Source organism: Tasmannia lanceolata, unplaced genomic scaffold (assembly GCF_043159265.1).
Source record: "Tasmannia lanceolata isolate RefF3 unplaced genomic scaffold, GAP_Taslan_0.1 ptg000015l, whole genome shotgun sequence".
Lineage (NCBI taxonomy): Eukaryota > Viridiplantae > Streptophyta > Magnoliopsida > Canellales > Winteraceae > Tasmannia > Tasmannia lanceolata.
Window position 1 is genome coordinate 14,570,618 of NW_027518692.1, and position 23,297 is coordinate 14,593,914.

General features: G+C 38.6%; 1 protein-coding gene and 1 pseudogene across 1 annotated transcript; both read right to left on the minus strand.

Annotated features, from left to right (window-relative positions):
- Positions 1-3,031: 3,031 nt before the first annotated feature.
- Positions 3,032-4,008, minus strand: LOC143893103 (uncharacterized). The gene has a single exon (XM_077398065.1). It carries the CDS (start codon positions 3,998-4,000, stop codon positions 3,272-3,274), a length of 729 nt encoding a protein of 242 aa, XP_077254180.1. The 5' UTR covers positions 4,001-4,008; the 3' UTR covers positions 3,032-3,271.
- A 732-nt stretch (positions 4,009-4,740) lies between these two features.
- LOC143891754 (uncharacterized) lies at positions 4,741-22,051 on the minus strand (annotated as a pseudogene).
- Between the last annotated feature and the right edge of the window lie 1,246 nt (positions 22,052-23,297).

The window sequence follows — 23,297 nt, forward strand, 5'->3', positions numbered from 1 at the left end:
TTGGAAGGAAAGAATCGCCATAATTTTCAGAAACATGGCAAAAAGTCTCATCTTCATGTATATCAAGGTGATCGTGATAACTATTTCATGGGGATTCACATCACACTCTGATCGTTGGTGATGCTGGAGAGAGATTAGCGTGAAGGAAGGAGATAGAGACACACACTCCTGGCCTGGGTGGGCTGCCCCTGACCTTGGAAAGCTAGAGCTAAACTTGAAGGATCCAGTTTAGGTAATCCAAGACCGACATGTGTTGGAGGGCTACTAAGGGGCGAAAGGGGAAGACAAAATGGGCCTTTTCGGGTCCAATAGGAATCACATATCCCAAAGAAGCAAAAGTGAGTTGTACTCTAGGGATTCAAACTAATTGAGAGTAGTGATTTGGATAGCCTAATAGTTGAGGGTGATTCCCTTAACGTCATAAGGTGGCTACACCCCACCCCTAGAGGTTCACGCAATTCATTGAGGAGATTATGGATCAAGTAGCAGATCACAAATATCTCCTTTCATCACGATAGAAGATCCGCAAACAGCGAGGTGAATAAACTTGCTAGCTTGAGAGCATAGAGACAGATCTTGGCAATTTTCGACTTTCTTCCTCCTTGATTGGATTCTTACATTCATAGTTGTCAAACTCTTATGAGTCGTCCTGTGACTCTTACAAGCCGCTATGAGTCGAGTCGAAAAAATAAGACTCTTACGAGTCAAGTCGAGTTGCTCGGCTCAAGCTATCTTGTTTTGATGGTTATAAACTCAGAAGTTGGAACTTAGAACTTAATTATTATTTTTTTTTAATGTTAGGCAATTTCTTTAAATGCAAAAAAAGACCAGGGGGGTCTATACAAATAAAGAGAGAGAAAAAGAAAAAGAAAGACACGAACAGCCCCACTGCAAGGGTGGATGAACGAAGTCAAATAGTTCAACTCTCTCCCTAGAGACACCATCTCAAGCAAAACTATCCGCCACACCATTAGCTGACCGCCTAACATGATGGAAAGAAATTGATGCATCTCCCGCCCTATCTTGGATCTCATCGAAGAAGGAGGCAAATCTCCAAGAGAAGGAATGAGAAGCACTATGCCACCTTATGACACTGAGCGAGTCTCTTCTACCACTACCTTATTCAAATCTTCATTCTCTAGATACCTTATTTGTTAGTAGATAGCACGCACTTCAACTTCATTAGCGTCTATGACTCCAATGGGATCCGCAAAAGCCCATTTCATAGCTCCAAATTCATCCCTCAAAATTCCCCTAATTCTGGTAGGACCATGGTTCCCCATGCTAGACTAGTAGATCCGTCAATGTCTAGCTTCAGAAAACCATGTCCCGGAGGCTCCCAGTCTCGGACAATCTTGGGTTCTTGGCCCGAACCACCACAAATTTCCTTCCAACCATCCCATAAATCATGGGCGGATACAAATCTACAACAAGGAAAGGTTTTCACCCACGATAATTATTTGTGTGCTTGCAAATTACAAGCATATATTTATTTATGTTCTTTTAGCTTAGTGCTTTATCTATGTGCTATTGGGTTATATTTTTTGCATGCTTCACCTTTTGATATATAATTATATTTTTTTCAACGAAATTTCTGTTCTTGTAAAAAACTCTTACGAGTCACGAGTCATAAAATTAAGAAATCAAGTCACGAGTCGAGTCACGGGTTGACAACTATGCTTACATTGTATTTTGATTTTCCTTTTTTTGCTGTGTACTGACCATCTCGGTCGGTTGTTACCTTTCGTATAGGGGTGTCAATTTTAGCTCGGGCTCGGAAGCTTGCTCGAGCTCTGCTCGAAAAAAGCTCGGCTCGAATCCTTAACGAGCCGAGCCGAGCCGGCTGGCCAGGCTCATTAAGCTTAACGAGCCGAGCCCGAGTTAGGCCAGGCTCGGCTCGGCTTCTTAAGGCTCGTTAAGAAAACCCGTATAAAAGAATAGTCCTAAATATAATATAAATATAATACAGTAGGAAACAACTGGAGGCATAATCATCATGAGGTTGGTGTTGTCAACATCATGAGGTTTTGTCTTTCTCGGAATGCATGAGGTATTGTCTTTCTCGGAATCCAGTGCGTATCAAAAGGTTAATTCTCGTGAGAAATTAATTTTTTCCGTAATTGTCATAACTTTGTACCTTTTGTTGTTATTTTTTTGGTAATTGTCATAACTTTCTACCTTTTGTTGGTAATTTTTCATTTAAAACTTTATACCTTCAGCTATTTTACTTTTTTCTTAATGATTACTTTTTTTTCTTATTTTTACTTTTACTAGCCACCTTTGCCATGTGCGAATCTTTGCACCAAGGATGGTCACATGCCGAGAAGTGGCATAGGAGAAGTTTGCTAGCAAATTCCTATAAAAAAAAATGTTATCTACTACTGTTTTCTTACGAGGTCACTCTCACTAGGATAATCCTAACCGTCCATTTGATAGGTCACGTATAGTGCAGAATTTTTCCAAAAATGTTGTACTGAATTTAGTATAACCCAAGCTCGATAAGGCTCGTGAGCCGCTAGCGAGCCTAGCCGAGCTTGACCGAGCCGAGCCGAGCCTGGTTCGAGCCCGAGCCGAGCCTTTGAGCTTAACGAGCCGAGCAGAGCCGAGCCTGGCCAAGCTCGGCTCGGCTCGGCTCGTTTACACCCCTACTTTCGTATCCATTAAGGTATTCATTTATCGTTCAAATAATTAAGAAAGGAAATACATCATATTTACAATACTAGTAAAAGATTTACAATTCTAGCAAAAGATATAAGAAATGTTTTCAAAACATGATTGTTCTAGGTTAACTAAGCATGTCACTATTTTATATATTATTTCTTGTGTACTAAGACACCAAGATTAGGCAAACCAACAAAGCAAATGCGAGAGCATAAACTATCCAATTGGCCAAAAAATTAACATCTTATTTATAGGGTTAAAAGGAACATTAATCAAAGGCTTCATGGGCATACTATTTGAAAATAAGAAATAATCAAAAGAGATACAAGAGAATGACAATATAATAAAAATGTACATAAGAAGAAAGACATGAGACAAAATCAAATGTAAGTGTGCATAAAGGCACCCTCTTAATTCACTTTTAAACATGAAAAAAGACACAATATTAAAAGTTAATAACCTAGTTTGCATCCAGTATCAATCCAATCAGGACAACTGAAAAGTATCAAAATGAAACTAGAAAAGCATAAACTCAATACTACAATTAAATCTCAGACTGTATGTAACATGACAGCAACCAAAGGTAACCCTAATATTGCAGATACAGGCTTCATCGACCTCTCGAGACTGCTTCATCCAACTCCTCAATTGACGAAGGGAATAGCTCTATGTAACGACTTCCAAGCATCATTCTGTCTTTCACCATTGCAGCCTTTGAATCCTCTGCGCTTGAAAACTCCACAAAGGCTTCCCCTACTGGCCTTCCATCCGAATTAATCACAATATGAACAGAGTCCTCAGACAGCTCGAAATCATTAAAAAAATCCAACACATCATCTTTTCCGGCTGAAAATGGCAATCCCCTCAAACGCAAAACCCCCGTATGTGCAGCCACATCCTTTCCATCATCACTAGACCTTGCCCGTGGGATGCTTTTGCGTGGTGGACTACTCCTCACTTCAGAAACTTCATTGGCAACAGTATGATAATATTCATGCCTTTTACTTCCAAAAACCTCGATATATCGCCTACCCATGTTTTGGCGATTCCTAGTAAGGGCAAAATCTACTTGGAGAGGATAACTCAAAACACAAAATGCTTCCCCACTGAACCGGCCTTTTCTGTGGACGAAAAGGACATCCACAATGTTGAGACCATGTAAGAACTCGGACACATCAGATTCTGAGCAATCAAAAGAAAGGCCATGAAGCCAAACAACTGGGAATTGTGAGGGTTGATCCGTGTATGCATAAGAAGACGCATTGTACATGAGACTCGACCAAAGAGAACCACCATAAAGTGGACTCGGATCGGTTAATTGCTGCCGTTTTGAGCCCATTTCACGCCTGTCACCGCCATCAATGTACTTCCTTTGGTCCCCAAAAACCCAGAAAAAGCAAGAGACATGACAACCCACCCGTTGATACTACTACTTGCAGACTACCCACCCATTTAAATGCAGAGAAAATTAGATTTGATTCTTGGGTTCTTTTATTCAGTTTCAACATTACTGAATGAAAAGAAAGAAAACCCAAAAACAAGAAGCAAAAAATTGGTATGGAAGATTGCAATTAGAGTTGTAATAAACAGTTTTGCAGAGATGATACTGAAAGTCTCATCTTTCAAAAAACAGAGTAAAGTGAAAAGGACATGGAAAAAAACAATTCCTTAGCAATCCAGACAAGTTACAACAGAGGAAATACAAAAAGCAGAATTAAGGGAAATTTGTTGAGATAAAAAAAAAATTAGTTTGCAATTAAGCATAATGATAATGATTTCATCATCAAAGAAAATAAAACACAAAAGGCACATAAAGAGTAGTTTTTTTTTTTTTTGAAGGTCTGAAATCAAATTTTCCAACAAAACGATTAAAACAAAACAAATTCTTTAACAGGCCAGAAATCACAGATTCTTTAACAAGGAAAGGGTTTTGAGTGTTGGAATTTAACTTGTGATTTGTAGTTTCTTCAATATGTATTTAATATGGAAGTAGAAAATTTGCATATTGAATTAAACAAACAAACAGATTATCTCTCGAAATCGAAATCTAGAAAGAGATTGAAATTGAATGAAGAAACCCTCTTACACTCTTGAGAACATTTTCCCCGAACAGTCCCGACCCCCTTTCCCTCCAAATAAACAAACAAACAGATTATCTCTAAATTTGCTAACATATCCCATCTCTTTTATCTCATCATTCAATTCATCCAATTTCATGTGGATTTCTCTAATCTCTTTATGATCGTTCCCACTGGCTACAAATCGATGAACCTGGTTATCAATCTCAATCCAACTACAACCTGTTTCCTTCTTCATCTTCCCATCATTCATCATCACTCTTACGTTCGCCGACTCTTCCATCAGTCCATTTCTTGCATACATGTTAGACACAAGGACGTGCGAAGCTGCATCATCTGATGCCAGATCAAGCAAGTGTTTTGAAGCAATCTTGCCAAAATTCAAATCACCATTGATCTTACATACATTGACTAGAGTTCTCCATAATAGAACCGAGTCCGCAAATGGGCTTCCTTTAACAAAATCCATAGCTTCGGATAGAAGTCCCGCTCGACCCAAAAGATCAACCATGCAAGCTTGGTGCTCAATTACTGGCTTAATCCCATATATTCTCTCCATTGTGTTGAATAAGCGGAACCCATCTTCGAATAAGCCTGAATAGCTACATGCTTGAAGAACAGCCACTAATGTGATCTCATCTGGCGTAAATCCTTTGCCTTCCATTTTCTCTAAGAGAAACAAAGCTTCTTTTCCTTGTCCATGGAGTGCATGTGCAGAAACCATGGCATTCCAAGTGATAGAGTCAAGGCCGACCATGTTACCGAACATTCGACAAGCATCTTCAATGCTCCCACACTTTGCATACATGGTAATAATAGCATTACCGATGGTAATATCACCTTCAAATCCCAATTTAATGGTGTAAGCATGTAGGTTCCTCCCTTTAACCATGGAGGCTTGACCAGCAGCTAAACTAAGGAGTTGGGCAAAAGTTACAAAATCTGGTTCAATTCCATTTAATCTCAATTGATTAAACAAGACCATGCTATCATCTTCCTCATCTCCCTCTCTCTCTGCATATCCAGAAAGAATTGCATTAAAATAAGCAATATTTTGATCGGAGAGACCACTAAAAATTTGCCTAGCAGACTTAAGATTTCCACATTTGGCATAAGTATCAATTAGAGCAGTTGCCACAAAGACATCTAAAAGATAACCAAGCTTTATCACAAGGCCATGAATTTGAAATGCTGAATTCAAATTCTTACACTCAGAACAACCATCAAGGACAGTTGCCAAACATGAAGAATCGAACCCATTTTCCAAATTAAGCATATTTGTAAACCCATCAATCGCCTTTTCAGCATATCCATTCTTAACATATCCTGACAAAATTGCTGTCCATGAAACCAAATTTCTCCCACTCATTCCACAGAACACTTTCTCTGCCTCTTCCACCAAACCATGCTTTCCATACATTGTAATAACAGAATTCCCAACAGAAACTTCACACAAAAAACCACATTTAACGGCGAGTCCATGTAACTGCCTGCCTCCACATAGACCAAGAGATCCATTACAAGCGCTAATTAGATTGGTAAATGTATAATCATTTGGTTCCAAACCAAAATCTCTCAAATCACAAAATACTTGAAGAGCTTTCTGACAATCCCCTATTTTTCCATATCCAAAAATCATCGAATTTAAACAGCGAATGTCTACATCAACCAAGTCCTTAAACACCAAATCTGCATTATTCATGGAGTCACTTTTCGAATACATGGAGACCAAAGAGGTACCAACAAAAACATCCTTGTCAAGCCCACTTTTAACAGCCAAAGCATGGACTTGTTCCCCTCCCATTTGGTCTTTTGGACATCCACAGGACCGTAAAACTGTGGTGCAAGTGTGCCCACTAAATTTCTCACCAGACCGGTGCATTTCACGTGCGATTCTAAATACCGAAATGGTGTCATCCATCTGAGAATAACCATTTATCAAAGAAGTCCATGTGATTGTGTTCCTTATCGGCATTTCATCGAGTACTTTGCGTGCATCATTTAATCTGTTGAATTTCGCGTACATGTTTATCAGGTTATTTCCCATAAAGATGTCATCTTGAACACCTGATTTTAGCAGAAATCCATGAATTGTCAAAGCCAACAGAAAATCTCTAGACCCAATTGAGATTTGAAGGAGCCGAGGCCAATCATCAAGGAGAAGGGGGTTTTCATGAGGTGAGATGTTTGAGCCGAGAGATGATTTGAGTGGTTTGGGATGTGGGTTTTGTAGATAGACTGTAGAGGAGTTAAAGAAGAGAGGTTGTTGAGGCTTCGTAGGGAAGGGGAGAAGGGGGAATAGAGAGAGGACAGACATGAAATTGTTTCAGGTCTGAAATTAAATTTTCCGACAAAACGATTAAAACAAAACAAATTCTTTAACAGGCCAGAGATCACAGATTCTTTAACAAGGAAAGAGTTTATAGTGTTGGAATTTAACTTGTGATTTGTAGTTTCTTCAATATGTAATTAATATGGAAGTAGAAAATTGCATATTGAATTGAACAAACAAACAGATTATCTCTGGAGAAAGAGATTGAAATTGAATGAATAAACCCTAAAAGAAGAAACCCTCTTACCCGGACCCCTTTCCCTCCCTCTTGCCCCTTCTCTCTCAACAGTCGATACCATTGCAATGAAAATCAATGAAAGCGTATAAAGTGCTTCTACCAATACTAGTCATTCATGTGTTTCTGAAGCGGAAGGAAGGACACTTACAACCGCCAACGGTGATCAATCAACGTTTATCTGACCGGCTGGCCCCGCTTTTACTTTGGACAGTCCCATGTAGTGTATTTATGACAACTCTTTTACGCAGGTTGGGGCTGTCCCAAGTAAAAAAGCTGTGTATATTTTTTGGTGTTTTTGCAAAAGAAGTCTTCAACTATGCTTTATTCGGCAAAAGAGTCCTCTAGTTTCACATTTTGCAAATAGAGTCACTAGGTTTGAGTGACTTTTGCAAATCACGTCAAGCCAACGGTTTGTGACCAAAATACCCACGGCAGAATTTTTTAAACTCCCTGAAAAAGACCAAAATGTCCTTATACGTGGAACAGGCAAAAATTTATGGAAATATCCACGACACAGATCTTATATGATTGGTGGCCATATAAACCCGTATTTTTCTAAATGTACGGTACGGCCCACTCCATAGGATGATCCAATTGGTCCATCTGTTGGGCCACCAGGTAATTAGGTTGTGCGCAAAAAATCAATTTCATAGGATGATCCTATAAAAGCTTCCATAATGTGGGGTCCCTCTATGGATCGGAGGGTTAGAATCATCATATTAAAATGATTTTTTGGCCACAACTTAATTACGTTGGGGCCCAACAATTGGAGGGATTCGATCATCCTATGGAGTGGGCAGTACAGTACTTTTTGAAAAATACGGGTTTATACTGCCGCCCATCATATAAAATCTCTCCATGACGATCAATAATAAGTTTTCAATCCAGTGTGTGGGAATTTCATTTCTACATATACCAGCTTTTTATGCATGGGTGTAAAAAGATGGGCCCACTCCAACAAAACGTGACATGTAAAATTGTGGACCCACGATGCACATGGGCTTGGTGGAAATTGTGGGACCTACCCATCAAAATATGAGGCAAAATGGCAGGCCCCACCCTTTGCATGGGTTTGAATTGAGCTGGTGGGACCCATCCTATCAAAACACATCACTGACGTAATTTTCACATTTTCACCTATAAGGACATTTTGGTCTTTTGCGAGTCAAAAAAATCTGCCATGGGTATTTTGGTCACAAATTGATGGAATGACCTGATTTGCAAAATTCACCCAAACCTTGTGACTCTATTCGCAAACTGTGAAACTAGAAGACTCTTTTGGCAAATAAAGCAAAGTAGAAGACTTATTTTGCAAAAACCCCATATTTTTTTGAGCAGGTGGGTTTTGGCAGGACCCCTACAGATCTATTATAATATAGTAGGATCGGGGTTTCACTGTTCACGCCCACGTATAAAATAGGGGTCCATCGCAAAAGGCATTTCCCGGCTGGTCTGTCGCATGTCACACCAGCCACCTCGTGAATAATGAATTGCTATTCACGAGGTGGCTGGTGTGACATGCGACAAACCATCAATTCACAAGGTGGTTGGTGTGACATGCAACAAACCAGCCGCGAAATGCCTTTTGCGATTGTAGAGACTTCCTTTTCTACTTACAGAGTCTAGAGATTGTAGAGACTTCCTTTTTAACACGTGTAAAGCATCCATCTGTCTCTGGTTATTTCCGACGGCCAAGATAGAAAAGAATCCAAGCTTCTATCGGTTCAAATACGCATTTAGAAGAACAAAAAAAAGCCTCGTGCAGTGCGCCAACGTAAATGGGGTGAGATGCATTAAATACAGGGTAATTTTCTCTACAAAGAAAATACTAAATTAATGAAAAGGTGAATCATGAAGGACCAACATACGAGGACTCCATCCTGGTTCTGATAATGTCTGAACGGTATTTGGGTCTTTTTTCCACATGATTTTGAAGAATCACCCGTGTTTGATGATTGTTTTAAAAGTACTCAAAATCAATAATTTCTCAAAACTATTACCTGCATTCCGTACTTTTGTCTAAAAAGAAAGATGTATCACATTTAAGTATGCTAAACACTAGCCCTATAAACACGAGAATAGATAGCGAAGAGAAAATGACTCAAATGAACCGAAAGATGAACTATGAGGATACCAATGACATAGACTCCAATCTTATGCCCATCAAAATTATGTACCTAGTATCAAATTTGCTCAAATATTGAAATTCTTGCTAGCCTTTCTTGATATTTATGTGACCTTACTAGCGTGTTTCTGGAGTTACTATACATGCAAAGTGGGCTCACAATTTTTGGACGGTTTGGATTGACGTATACATGGGCATGTCTCTGTATAATAATAATGCACCAACCATAGATCTCTCTCCTTTCTAAAATCATGCCTTTCTGGCCCACATAGATTGTGACCTACCCACATGGAAGGGTTCACATTGGATTGGCCATAGCCCATTAATTTTAAGTGTACATTCAAAGAAAAAGAGCTTTATAGAAGTTTGGTCATAAATAGGCCCTCTTTCTTTGGAAAAGTTTGCAAAATTTCCTACTTTTTTATGGGATAACTTGAATAAACCCTATTTAATTTTTATTTAGAGAAGTAGGAGAGTAGACTATGGATCTCACTTGCATTTAATTTGATTCTAACTTTGTAATATAGTCTAGAGATAGAGACTTCTAAAATGTGTTCTCCTTTTGAAAATATGGCCGATCGATCTCAACTTTTTAATGTTTTTTCTGAATTTGTCCACATACCACCTTTCATTTTTTGTTTCATGTACACATGTTACAATAGAGGAAGCACGGCCTCCCGTTCAACCCTCTAGTATACAAGTTTCAAATAATGAAATGTAACCTATTTGGGAACCGAGAGTGTAACTAGACAAATAGCCTCCACATTAGAAAAATTTCCCTTGATTTCTGGCTTTTTTCTCCATGAACTTGGCAAAACTACCTCTCCCATGTCATGTGGCATACACTCATTTATTTTTCCGGATTTTTCAGGCTATTCTTGATTTCTCCTCCCCCTCTCAAATTCCAAAAAATCACCTTTCATGGTAGCCAAAACGTGCCCTTAACAGCTTCAATTTACCAACTTACCTTAATAACTAATTCTTAGGGCCCACTATAGATCATGGTTTTAAACTTCGGCTGAAATCCAAAATTTCAGATTTCGGTTGAGACTGAAACCGAAATTTCCAAATATCAGTCATTTCGGCCTAAATTTTGAGAATTCATTTTTTAAAAAATAATATGGTATTTTTCCAAAATTTCGGCCGAAAGTTTGTAACATATAAAATATCGTTTTTTTACTGTGTACCGAATTTCGACAGAAATTTTAGTTTTGGCTTGGGCCGAAATACATACCGAAACTGAAATTTAAAACCATGCTGTAGATGGATGGTTTTAAATTTCGACCGAAATCCGGACCGACACCGAAACCGCTAAAAACCGAAACGGACATTTATTTCGGCCGAAATTTCAGAATTTTGGTCGAAATTTCGGCTTTTCTGAAATTTGACCAAAAATCTGTTTTTTTTTTTAAATTAATTTAATATTTTACAGAAATTTCAACCCAAATTTAATATTGAATAAAATATTTATTTCAACTTTTGTACCAGATTTCGATCGAAATTTCAGTGTTAGAAACCGGTACCGAAACCGAAATTTTAAACCTTGTGTAGATGAACGATCCTAAGAGTTTAAGGTGGGTAATACGAACGGTAGGGTAGAGATCAGGGCGGCTCACAGTTTTATTTACGCTCCCAAGTCACCTAAACCGGTTTGTCTCAACTCCCAAGTAAAACACAAGAGGCTGCAGTGCCCGTGACCAAGAAAACTGCCTGAGGATTCTAAACTAACCGGTACGAGTACCCCTTCTCTCCTGCCCGCGGGTAGGAGCCAAATCTCTCTCTCTCTCTCTCTCTCTCTCACGTGCGCAGACACGCACACACTTCTGGGTAGGCCTATAAACCGTCTATCAGTACCCAGATATAAAACGAAGGGAAAAAAAGGAGACCAGATATCTCTGACAGGTTTTTATTGAAGAGCTTTTTTTTGGGCTTTCTCGAGTCTCCAATCTCTTGGTTTTCTAGGGTTTAGCTGGGTTTTTCAAGCTCCATAAACAGTAACAGAGGTTTGTTCAACTGATCATTCTTCTTCCACATAGAAAAGGATTTCTTATCTGTTTCTTCTGCATTTTTCCAAGTGTGTCTTTCGTCATTAGGAGTTTGTCTGTCTTGGCTTATCTTTAGCTGAGATTTTAGCTGAAACAGTTAAATCTCCAAACAGCTTTGTTTCTGCCAAAAATTTTCAGTGGTTTTAGGAGAATTTTCTAAGCATTTTGTTTCTCGAGACCCAATTCTAGTTTCATAATAATTCCTTCAGACCAACCTATTCTCATTATCATTTGGCTAACCTGGTCAAACAAAAAACCACTAGTTTTTTAGTTCCAACACTTAGAAGACCACTGATCTCTCAATGGCTCCGGCGGGGCGAAAAAGAAGAAGAAATCAATACAAACGAAGGCTCGTCCGATCGAACAAGATAGAAGATTCAGAAAAAGATTTCCAGTGTAATTCCAATACTACTAGCCCTGTTAGAGTATCTTCTCATTTGGAGTTAGATAGCGAAAATGGCGGTGAAATTTCTAATAATGGATTTTCAACCCCTAAAGCGCAGAGATTTCGAATACCAGAGATCATTTCATGCCCCCCTGCTCCGAAAAAGCGCCGGGTGCCCATCCACTGTTCTTCCCAAAAGCCCCCAATTTCCTTTTTTGCACCTCCAGAATTAGAGATCTTCTTCTTCTTTGCTCTTCGCGGCATCTCAGCTTGAAATGTGTGTTGTGTTTGTAGTGTACACTAATCAGTTAGTTTCAGTTGTGGTTGAAAGGTTTCATTTGAGAGTGTTTTTTTTTTTTTCTAAGTTGGGTTTGTGCTTTTAGGATATACTAATCAGCTACTTCTTTCTGATTTCCATTTATTAGATTTGGAGATGGCTGTAATGTGAGGATTTGAAGATTTGGGTCCTGAAGAGTGTGAGAGATTGAGTTTTTTTAACTACCTTTTTCTTGGTTTGTATTTGTAGGAGATACTAATCAAATTTAGAGAACATGTAGGGATTTTTAGTGTGTTTTACTATATTTGAAGATGGAATGTAATGTGAGGATTTGATGGTTTTGTGATAGCAATTTGCTCTGCACAAGAAGCAGCTTTTCTCTGTTTAAGTCAACTTTTCAAAGGCCTTTTGCTTCCTCATCTTCTTTACTTTTGCTTGGAATGGTGACATGGGATGATCTGGGATTGATGTATTGGATTTGTTTTGTAATATAGTATGTTATTTTAACATTGATAGGAGATTGTTTTATGTATTTATTTTGCTTTTACTTTTGGGTGTGAATGTGGTATTAGGTTTGAACTTTTTAATTAAAGGAGGGATTTGATTTGGATTATTTTAATTTTGGGTGATATCATGGTATCAGGTGTGGGTGTTTGTCTGTCTGGGTTTAGCCAACATCAATAAGAGAATCCAATGAAGGGTCTCGTGTGGGTTTTGAACTTATGATGATGGCTTATGATGACGGTATCTATCATTTTCTTTCGAGAAAAGTACGGGGATGCTGGGTGATGTTCAGTGAAAATATGGATTGCGGGCTCCTTTTAAAACAAGAAGAAAAAAAGAAAAAGCTAAACTTCAAAATTGGATGGTCAAAAGACCCTGATACCCTTCTAACATCGAGAGAGTCCTCCTTTTTCATTACTGCCTCTTAAATTGGCCCGATTCACGAGGCTTCTTTTGGTTCATTTAAATGTGTATTGGAACCGAGAGAACCTTGGGTTCGTTTCTATCTTGGCTGTCGGAAATAACTACAGACGGATGGATCTTGACACCTGTTGGAAAACTTTTTAGAACTCCGACGTTATTGTACTTTTTGGAACACTGACGTTATCTTTTGGCTTAGAACGGTAGATGTTGTCTTTTCTCACTTATCTTTTGAACACGTGTCAGGTATCCATCCGTCTATAGGTATTTCCGACGGCCAAGATAGAAATAATGGGTACGCCGGTGGAAAATAATGGGTACGACAATGGAAATAATAGTTACGGAGAGGGGAATAGGAATAATGAGTATGCTGGCGGAAATAATGGGTATGCCGATGGAAATAATGGTTACAGAGAAGGGAATAATGGTTACAGAGAGGGGTATTATTAGAAGACGCCACCATTTTATATTGATGCCTACGTGTCATGGATCCGACTGTCTATTCATATTGGCGACGACCAAGATTTAAAGGAACCCAAGGACTCTGGGTTTACAGAAAGATTTCAATCCAAACCAAACCAACTATGTATAGAGCCGCTAGCATTCTAAAAAGTTTTTCAACACGTGTCAGGCATCCATTCGTCTCTAGATAGTTCCGACGGCCAAGATAGAAACGAACCCAAGGTTCTGTGACTTCTGTCGGTTCAAATACCAGACGAACCAAAAGAACCTCGTGAAACACACCAGTAATGAAAAAAGGATGTTGAATGACATTTCTGTTGACGTCAAAAGGGTATCAGGGTCTTTTACCATCCCGATTTTGAAGATTAGCCCCTTTTTTGTTCTTGTTTTAAAAGGTGCATGCAATCCGCATTTTCATTAAACATGGGGCCCTCATTCCGGACTTTTCTCTTTTCTTTCCAATCTCTCTTGTAGGGAGAAATTCAATCATCATCCCACAAAATGGGGATATATCATTTATCATAAAATTACACTCATTGGATGATCCTAACTACCTGAATGGGAGATCTTCAAGCTAGAAATTGCCTAATTTTTTTTTTTTTTTTTTTTTGTGTCACGATGTTTTTGAATCTTAACTCTGATGAGTCCTGGTCGTTTGGATATTCGGATCCTACTTTTATTGTCAATGTCGTGGTCCCATTTGGAGGAAGTTTGTTATGTCCTATTACTGTCTTGCACAGTTGAAATTTTGTACAGAAGATAAATTTAATGGAAACACTTCTAAAATGGGATCGTGTGGAAAATAAAGAAGGGGGTGAAAATGACCATTGGATCTAGTTATTTTAATATTTTTTATTGCATTTCTGCACGGGATCCCGTTTTGCTTGCAACTCTGAAATCTAATTATGTGTTTTCAGTGGAGAGAGAGAGAGTCTTTTGAAATGAGATTTTTTTTGGGAAATGTTATCTTGATGAGGGCACTCCTCACTTTATTAAACGTGAGGTATACCCCACACCATAAGATGATTCAAACCGTTCATTAGATGGGCCACAGCCTAAATAGGTTGTTCCTCAAAAGTCATTTCCAAAGGTTCATCCTAACCCTCCGATCTAAATGTTAGAGGGTTGATCCTAACCCTCTATAGATCGGATGATAACATAGAATTTTTCATCAATGTCTGCAATGTGTAGATCCCATCCGAATAAATAAGGATTGTGTCTTTGCCCGACATGGGACGCTCTAACGGACCCAGATCATCTGTCTATGTCTCACCCATTCAGAGTCGGATCCAAAGGACAATCTTGGTCCACTGACAGGCCTATTGGTACGCTATGAAAATTTTGTTATGGGTCCGGTCCCATCAGATGAACTTCCCATTGGGGTGCCATCATTTGTTAGGTACACCTTATTCCATCATTTCCCCAAAATTGATACACTGCTTTTAGTTTTTGTGAAAAATATCACGAGGTGAGAATCTTGAGAGGAATGTCAAAAAATCTCCAAAATCTTTCTATAAAATAAAGGGCCATCTTGTTCAATTATGGCCTTTTTTTATCCCTCCAAGCTTTTTTGGTTTGTTTGTGGGGCTGTGGTGCTCATGTTAGGGTAAGGAAAATTTTCTTGTTTGCTTGGCAAAAGTATGCCCACATGACTGAAATGCCCATTTTCAAATGTTTGCATGAGTTTTTACATGAACTTATGGCAAAAATAAAATAAAAAATACAATGGGATTCACATTATTGGGTGATCGAAACCATTCAATTGTTGACCCCCGATGTAGATAGGCTGTGACCCAAAAAATTTCTCCATAAGATGATCCTAGCCCTTCGTTTTGTGTAGGCTTCTGTAATGTGCCATCCATTTTAGACCTCCGCAGATCTGAGGGTTAGGATTAGATTGAATGTGATTAATTAATTTTTAATTATAAATAAAAAAAATTAGAGAGAGAGAGAGAGAGAGAGAGCTTGGTTTCGGGGTAAAACAAGAAGGAAGATGAAATGAGAGAGGTTGATGTTTAACTTACTCTGAACTTTTAGAGAATATAAAACTTATAATATTTCAGTTATTTTAATTAATTTCTAACTTGGAAATTTAGGAGAAAACCAAGAAATTAAGTAATAATTTAGATTATGTTATTAATTGATAAGTTAACTTGATACATTGTAGCTGTTAAATTGAACTTTTTACCAGTCTTTAAAAGAGTTGAGAGCCAGGGAGTGTCTTGTTTGGGGTGGGATGCTTTGGATGACTAGTCTGATATTACAACTTGCCTTGATATATACAACCCTTTCTATCTTGTTTAATGTAAGGGCTTTTTGATAAAGGGGATGATTTTACCTGGGTTTTGATAGACATGACTCTTTTTTTCATTTCTCCTAGGTTGTTAGTTCTCACAATTCCCAAAAGCCAAAGTAGGAAGTGTAAAATAAAGAGATGGATATATCCATCAAAGCAATCAAGAGGTGTAGGATTAGTTTTCCATATGAATAATGTCACCAACTTGTGCGACACAGCGGTGTTATACATAGCACATACATAGAGCAAGTGGGCTGGTTTTGCAAGTTATAAATTGAGGCACTTCAACCCATGTTTATCATAGATGCTTTTTCTTTTTAACAAAGGGGATAATGAGAGAGAGAGAGAGAGAGAGTGAGAGAGAGAGAGAGAGCTTTTTGGGGATCTTGAGATGGGGTTCACTTAGATTGTAGAGACTTCCTTTTCTACTTACAGAGTCTATAGATTGATTGCTTTTTGCCTTAAGTGGACCTCCTTTGATCTTTCTCTTTCTCTCTTGCAGGGACAAGGCAAGTGAAATTGGAAACAAGGTCGTTTTCCTTTTCTTCCCTCCCCTCTTGATTGAATGAATATAGCTTTAATTTTCTAATCCTTATCTTTTCTAGAATCCGAGGTTGCACCCACACTTCTTTCCTAAAGGTGACTCCTTTTTCTTTTTACGGTCAACATCCCATGCATTCAAGGAACACAAATTTGCAAAAACATGGCCAGCCCGTGGGCATGTCTTCCTGCCTCCTCATTTATTGTTCTCATTTTTGTAAAATCGATTTTAAACATGTCGGAAAATCTTTGGTTTGGGATGTTTTAGTTGTTTCTCTTGGGCAAGAAATAGTACAGGTAGTATCAGGGCTTAGGGTGTTAGGATGCATAGTTGTCCGTGTGGATTGAAATATGGAGTTCTACAGGAACCATAATCAAGCTTACTAGATCGAATTAGATGATTTGAAAACCCAAAATGGAGGATATCATTTCCCGCAAGGATTTGTGTGAACCCATTGAAGGTGATGAGGTCAAGCCGATTAACATTTCTGATAGGGTTGGAAAAACCCAAATAGAAAGGCTACCCAGACATGTTAGACAATGGTTGGATAAGTGTGTGTTCCATCACATATCTAATGAAACATCTATGTATCCTCTTTTGATGAAGCTAGAGACTCGTTATGAGAGAAAGACAGCTGGGAACAAAGCTTTTCTAATTAGAAAGCCTGTGAAACTAAAGTTCAAAGAATGTGGTTTGATTGTAGAACATTTGAATTAAGTTCAAGACATAGTGAACAAGTTGTCCTCAATGAAGATGGTTGTAGATGATAAGTTGCAGGCGCTACTATTTTTGAGCTCTTTACCTAACAGTCGGAAAACTTTGGTCGTATCACTTAATAACCTTGCTCTTGATGGTGTACTCACTATGAGTCAAGCCACTAGTAGCTTGTTCAATGAAGAGACTATAAGGAAATCAACAGGTACATATCATATGCATGCTCTTGTCACAGAGAACATGGGTAGAAGTAAAAGCAGGAGGCCACAAAATCAAGACATATCTAAAGGAAGGTCAAAGTTAAGAGAGAAAGTTAAATGCTACCATTGTGTTAAAGAGGGTCACATAAAGAGGAATTGTTGGGTTTGGAAAATAAAATAGAAAAAGGTAAAAATTAGAAGAAAATTTACGATAAGAACACTACAAATATCATATCGAATGAAGAGGTAGTGACACTGTCTTTTCGAGAAGAAGAGTACTTGCATAATGCAGATTAGGGTGTAGAGTGGGTTATTGCTACAACTGCATCCTGGCATGCTAATCCCGACACAGAGTTCTTCACTTCAAATAAAGTAAGACACTTTGGTATGGTGAAGATGGGCAACAATAGCCTGTCAAAGATTATAGAAACTTGGTGATGTGTGCATAGAAACCAATGTTGGGTAAACTTTAACGTGAGGGATGTGAAATATATTCCTGATTTACACCTTAATCTGATTTGTGGGATAACCATGGATTGGTAATCAATGAAAGCTACTTTGAAATTTGAACTTAGAAGCTTACCAAATGGTCACTCATTGTTGCAAACGGGAAGACATGCTGCACCCTATACAAGACTCATACAAAAGTGTGCAAGAATATGATAAATGTTACTAAAGATAATTCTTCTTACTTGCAGCACAAGAGGGTTGCTCATATTAGTTAGATAGGGCTGCAAATTTTGGCAAAGAAGGCACTTATTCCTTTCGCCAAAGGTACCTGTTTGACCCTTGTGATTATTGTTTATTTGGTAAACAGCATACGGTTTGTTTTCGTATATCATCGGAAAGGAAATTCAATGTTTTAGACATGATTTACTCTGATGTATGTGATCCTATTGAGGTGAAATCCCTTGGTGGCGGTCGTTATTCAGTCACTTTTATTTACGATATATCTAGGAAAGAGTGGGCTTATTTTTTTTAGAACAAAAGATCAAGTATTTCAATGTTCTCAGCAATTTTATGCTGTGGTGGAGAGAGAGAGAGAGAGAGAGAGAGAGAGAGAGAGAGAGAGAGAGAGAGAGAGAGAGAGGAAAACCTTTAAAATGTCTACGCACTAATAATGGGAGAAAGTACACACCGAATGAGTTTAGTGGTTATTGTTCTAAATATGGCATAAGGCATAAAAAGACAGTTCCCGGTACTCTACAACATAATGAAGACATAGAGAGGATGAACCACACTATTATTGAGAGAGTCACACGCATGACGAGGATGACTAAGTTGCCGAAGTCATTTTGGGGTGAAGCAGTTCGCACTGCTTGCCACTTAATTATTTAATCACCCTCAACTGTTTTAGATTTTGATATTCCAAAAAGTATATGGACAAGAAAAGAAGTTTCCTACTCTCCTCTAAAAGAATTCATGTATAAAAGCCTTTGCTCATGTGGCTAAAGAGCAAAGGTTAAAACTTGATCACAAAGCTACACCATGCATATTTGTGGGGTATGGAAATGAAGAATTCGGCTACAGATATCAGATCCTGAAACGAAGATAGTAAGAAGCAGAGATGCTATGTTACCATGAGGACCAAACTTTTGAAAAATTTGAGAGCGTTGAGAAACCTAATCGTGTGGTTTATGATATTCCTGATTGTACAACTATTTGTTCTCCATCACAACATGTTACATATGGGAGAGAAGTGCAATGAGATGATAATAATCATCATGGATCAGAAGCAGGTGCCATGATGATATCATAAAACATGAAGTTGTTGAGTAGGGGGAGCAGTGATGCTATATGGATCCTTCTTGGAAAGCATGCCGTTTTCCTCCGTTATCCTAGCAGATGAAGCAACACTGTCGGAGTTATTCCAGTTTTGGCCAAAGAAAGATGAAGGAGAACAGCCCCAGGGGACATCGAGGCTTACATTTGCGACAGTGGCAGTGCTGGCCATATTGTTGCTTAGGCACCATGCCCTCGACGAGGCTGCTAGAGCCAGGTCAGTCTGCAATACTAGTTTGGCTGTCACATATATTTCTTAGAAGTAAACCTGTGTTTCATGAATATGGCATCCATCAGGGATCAGCAACAGTCAATCAAACTTCTTTTCAGGGTTTTTACTAGTAAATGAGACCAACAAAGAAACTTCTACTTGAGCACATAGAGCTGGAAATTAATGTTTTTCTTGGCTTAATAAAGCAGTTGATTTCAATCACCCCCCTTCTTCATTTGCTTTCAAAGAGATTTAGATGCACTTATCTAAGAGTACTCCTTGGGATACAGCGTGTGGGCCTAAATACTGTTTTTTTTTATTATTGAGATACAACTTATCTAAGAGTTCTCCTTAAGATTTTAACTAATGCTAATTAAATAAGTACAAAGTAAAAAGTGGACAGCATCCATTAAAACTCTAAATTTGCTTTGCATCCAAATCCTGTATTGTCCAAGTTTTTATAAATCCTGCAATAAAAGGTCATATGTAGGAACATATCCCATCTCTTTTATCTCATCATTCAATTCATCCAATTTCATGTGGATTTCTCTAATCTCTTTATGATAGTTCCCACTGGCTACAAATCGATGAACCCGGTTATCAATCTCAATCCAACTACAACCTGTTTCCTTCTTCATCTTCCCATCATTCATCATCACTCTTACGTTCGCCGACTCTTCCATCAGTCCATTTCTCGCATACATGTTAGACACAAGGACGTGCGAAGCTGCATCATCGGATGCCAGAACAAGCAAGTGTTTTGAAGCAATCTTCCCAAAATTCAACTCACCATTGATCTTGCAGACATTGACTAGAGTTCTCCATAATAGAGCCGAGTCCGCAAATGGGCTTCCTTTAACAAAATCCATAGCTTCGGATAGAAGTCCCACTTGACCCAAAAGATCAACCATGCAAGCTTGGTGCTCAATTACTGGCTCAATCCCATATCTTCTCTCCATTGTGTTGAGTAGGCGGAACCCATCTTCGAATAAGCCTGAATAGCTACATGCTTGAAGAACAGCCACTCATGTGATCTCATCTGGCGTAAATCCTTTGCCTTCCATTTTCTCTAAGAGAAACAAAGCTTCTTTTCCTAGTCCATGGAGTGCATGTGAAGAAACCATGGCATTTCAAGTGATAGAGTCAAGGCCGACCATGTTACCGAACATTCGACAAGCATCTTCAATGCTCCCACACTTTGCATACATGGTAATAATAGCATTACCGATGGTAACAAATCCCAATTTAATGGTGTAAGCATGTAGGTTCCTCCCTTTAACCATGGAGGCTTGACCAGCAGCTAAACTAAGGAGTTGGGCAAAAGTTACTAAATCTGTTTCAATTCCATTTAATCTCAATTGATTAAACAAGACCATGCTATCATCTTCCTCATCTCCCTCTCTCTCTGAGTATCCAGAAAGAATTGCATTAAAAGAAGCAATATTTTGATCGGAGAGACCACTAAAAATTTGCCTAGCAGACTTGAGATTTCCACATTTGGCATAAGTATCAATTAAAGCAGTTGCCACAAAGACATCTGAAAGATAACCAAGCTTTATCACAAGGCCATGAATTTGAAATGCTGAATTCAAATTCATACACTCAGAACAACCATCAAGGACAGTTGCCAAACATGAAGAATCGAACCCATTTTCCAAATTAAGCATATTTGTAAACCCATCAATCGCCTTTTCAGCATATCCATTCTTAACATATCCTGACAAAATTGCTGTCCATGAAACCAAATTTCTCCCACTCATTCCACAGAACACTTTCTCTGCCTCTTCCACCAAACCATGCTTTCCATACATTGTAATAACAGAATTCTCAACAGAAACTTCACACAAAAAATGAAATTTAACGGCAAGTCCATGTAACTGCCTGCCTCCACATAGACCAAGAGATCCATTACAAGCGCTAATTCGATTGGTAAATGTATAATCATTTGGTTCCAAACCAAAATCTCTCAAATCACAAAATACTTGAAGAGCTTTCTGACCATCCCCTATTTTTCCATATCCGAAAATCATCGAATTTAAACAGCCAATGTCTACATCAACCAATTCCTTAAACACCAAATCTGCATTATTCATGGAGCCGCTTTTTGAATACATGGAGACAAAGAGGTACCAATAAAAACATCCTTGTCAAGCCCACTTTTAAAAGCCAAAGCATGGACTTGTTCCCCTCCCATTTGGTCTTTTGGACATCCGCATGAACGTAAAACCGTGGTGCAAGTGTGCCTACTAAATTTCTCACCAGACCGATGCATTTCACGTGCGATTCTAAATACCGAAATGGTGTCATCCATCTGAGAATAGCCATTTATCAAAGAAGTCCATGTGATTGTGTTCCTTATCGGCATTTCATCGAGTACTTGGCGTGCATCATTTAATCTGTTGAATTTCACGTACATGTTTATCAGGTTATTTCCCACAAAGATGTCATCTTGAACACCTGATTTTAGCAGAAATCCATGAATCGTCAAAGCCAACAGAAAATCTCTAGACCCAATTGAGATTTGAAGGAGCCGAGGCCAGTCATCAAGGAGAAGGGGGTTTTCAGGAGGTGAGATGTTTGAGCAGAGAGATGATTTGAGTGGTTTGGGATGTGGGTTTTGTAGATAGACTGTAGAGGAGTTAAAGAAGAGAGGTTGTTGAGGCTTCGTAGGAAAGGGGAGAAGGGGGAATACAGAGAGGACAGACATGGAATTTTTTCAAATGTTTGAAATCGTGAGCTTGCCGAGTAACGTTCCTATTGTAAGTTAGCGCCAAAATCTATAACGCGCTGTTACGTTTTCAAAGAAAATATTTTTTAGGTCCTACAAGGGGGCCATATGGGGCATGTCAAGACCGTTAATAATGTAGAACACCATGTGACGACCCACTTGGTCCTGGTCCCATCTCGAGCAGACATCCTATGCCTTAGATAATAGGATTATAAAAATCAACGGTTTAACTGTATTTTTTTGTGTGGGTAAGCTAGGAACTCCGCTAGTGTTTTCACAGCCAATCCCAAACCAGTATAAATGAGGAGGGTAGGCGTCAGGTTGGCAGCCGGCTGTAAACTTTGCCACTTTTCTATGAAATGAATCCTATAGAAAGCTAGGGACATAACAGAGAACATGACCTTAGATAGAAAAGAATAGAAGACAATGATCCATGTAGACGAACCCAACTAGTGTCAGGATTAGACTTAGTCAATTTGAGCTGGGTACATTCTCACCTTCTACATGAAAATTTTCTGAAGGATTCATTAGCCGACCCCAACTAGTTTGGGACAAAGGCTTAGTTGAGTTAAGTTGAGTTGAGTAAGCAGGAGCAGGAACCCTACCAACGTATGTTTAGCAATATTTGGCAAAACCCTTAACGACACTTATTCAATCACTACCCTAGAATCATCGGATCAAGGTGTTCTCAAAAGGCATTTGTCCGCCCATAGGATCTATGAATCTGGTTGCATAAACAAGGCTGAAAAAAGAGTCACATAAATGTCTTTCAAGGAGGGTAAAGTGATCGACTTTCTTGTAAGCATTTCCTTTATTATTATTTAAGGAATGCTAAAAGGAAGGGCCATATATCAAAAAAAAACCAAACACAAGGGCATCCCATTAGATTCAAGTCGCTAGCCTGCAGCCGTGATAAATGCAAAGTCAAATGCGATGAGAACAACTCCCACATATAATAATACTACTAAGCCATCAACTTACATCATTCCTGTGGGGTTGAAAACTTGGCACAATCCCATGGTTTTTTTTTCCCTTTCTTTGGACTCTTCTCAATCTTCTAATTGCTTTGATCCTAATTTGTCAAACAAGGAATAAAATAACATAGAGCAGGAAATCAAGCTCTGGAATTTTTTTTCTTTACTCTCTCTTTTTTTCTCTCTTTTAGATCTTAGACTTGAAATGGTCAGCTCATAGCTTACGATAACATTTATGTGTTAGATATAAGGTTTAATATGTTATATGATGGATGCTCACGCAGATATAATAGTTGGGGCCAGTTAGTGAACGACCCAAACCAT

Coding starts and splice junctions, on each gene's coding strand:
- LOC143893103 (XM_077398065.1), bottom strand. CDS start 4,000: ATGGGCTCAAAACGGCAGCAATTAACCGATCCGAGTCCACTTTATGGT.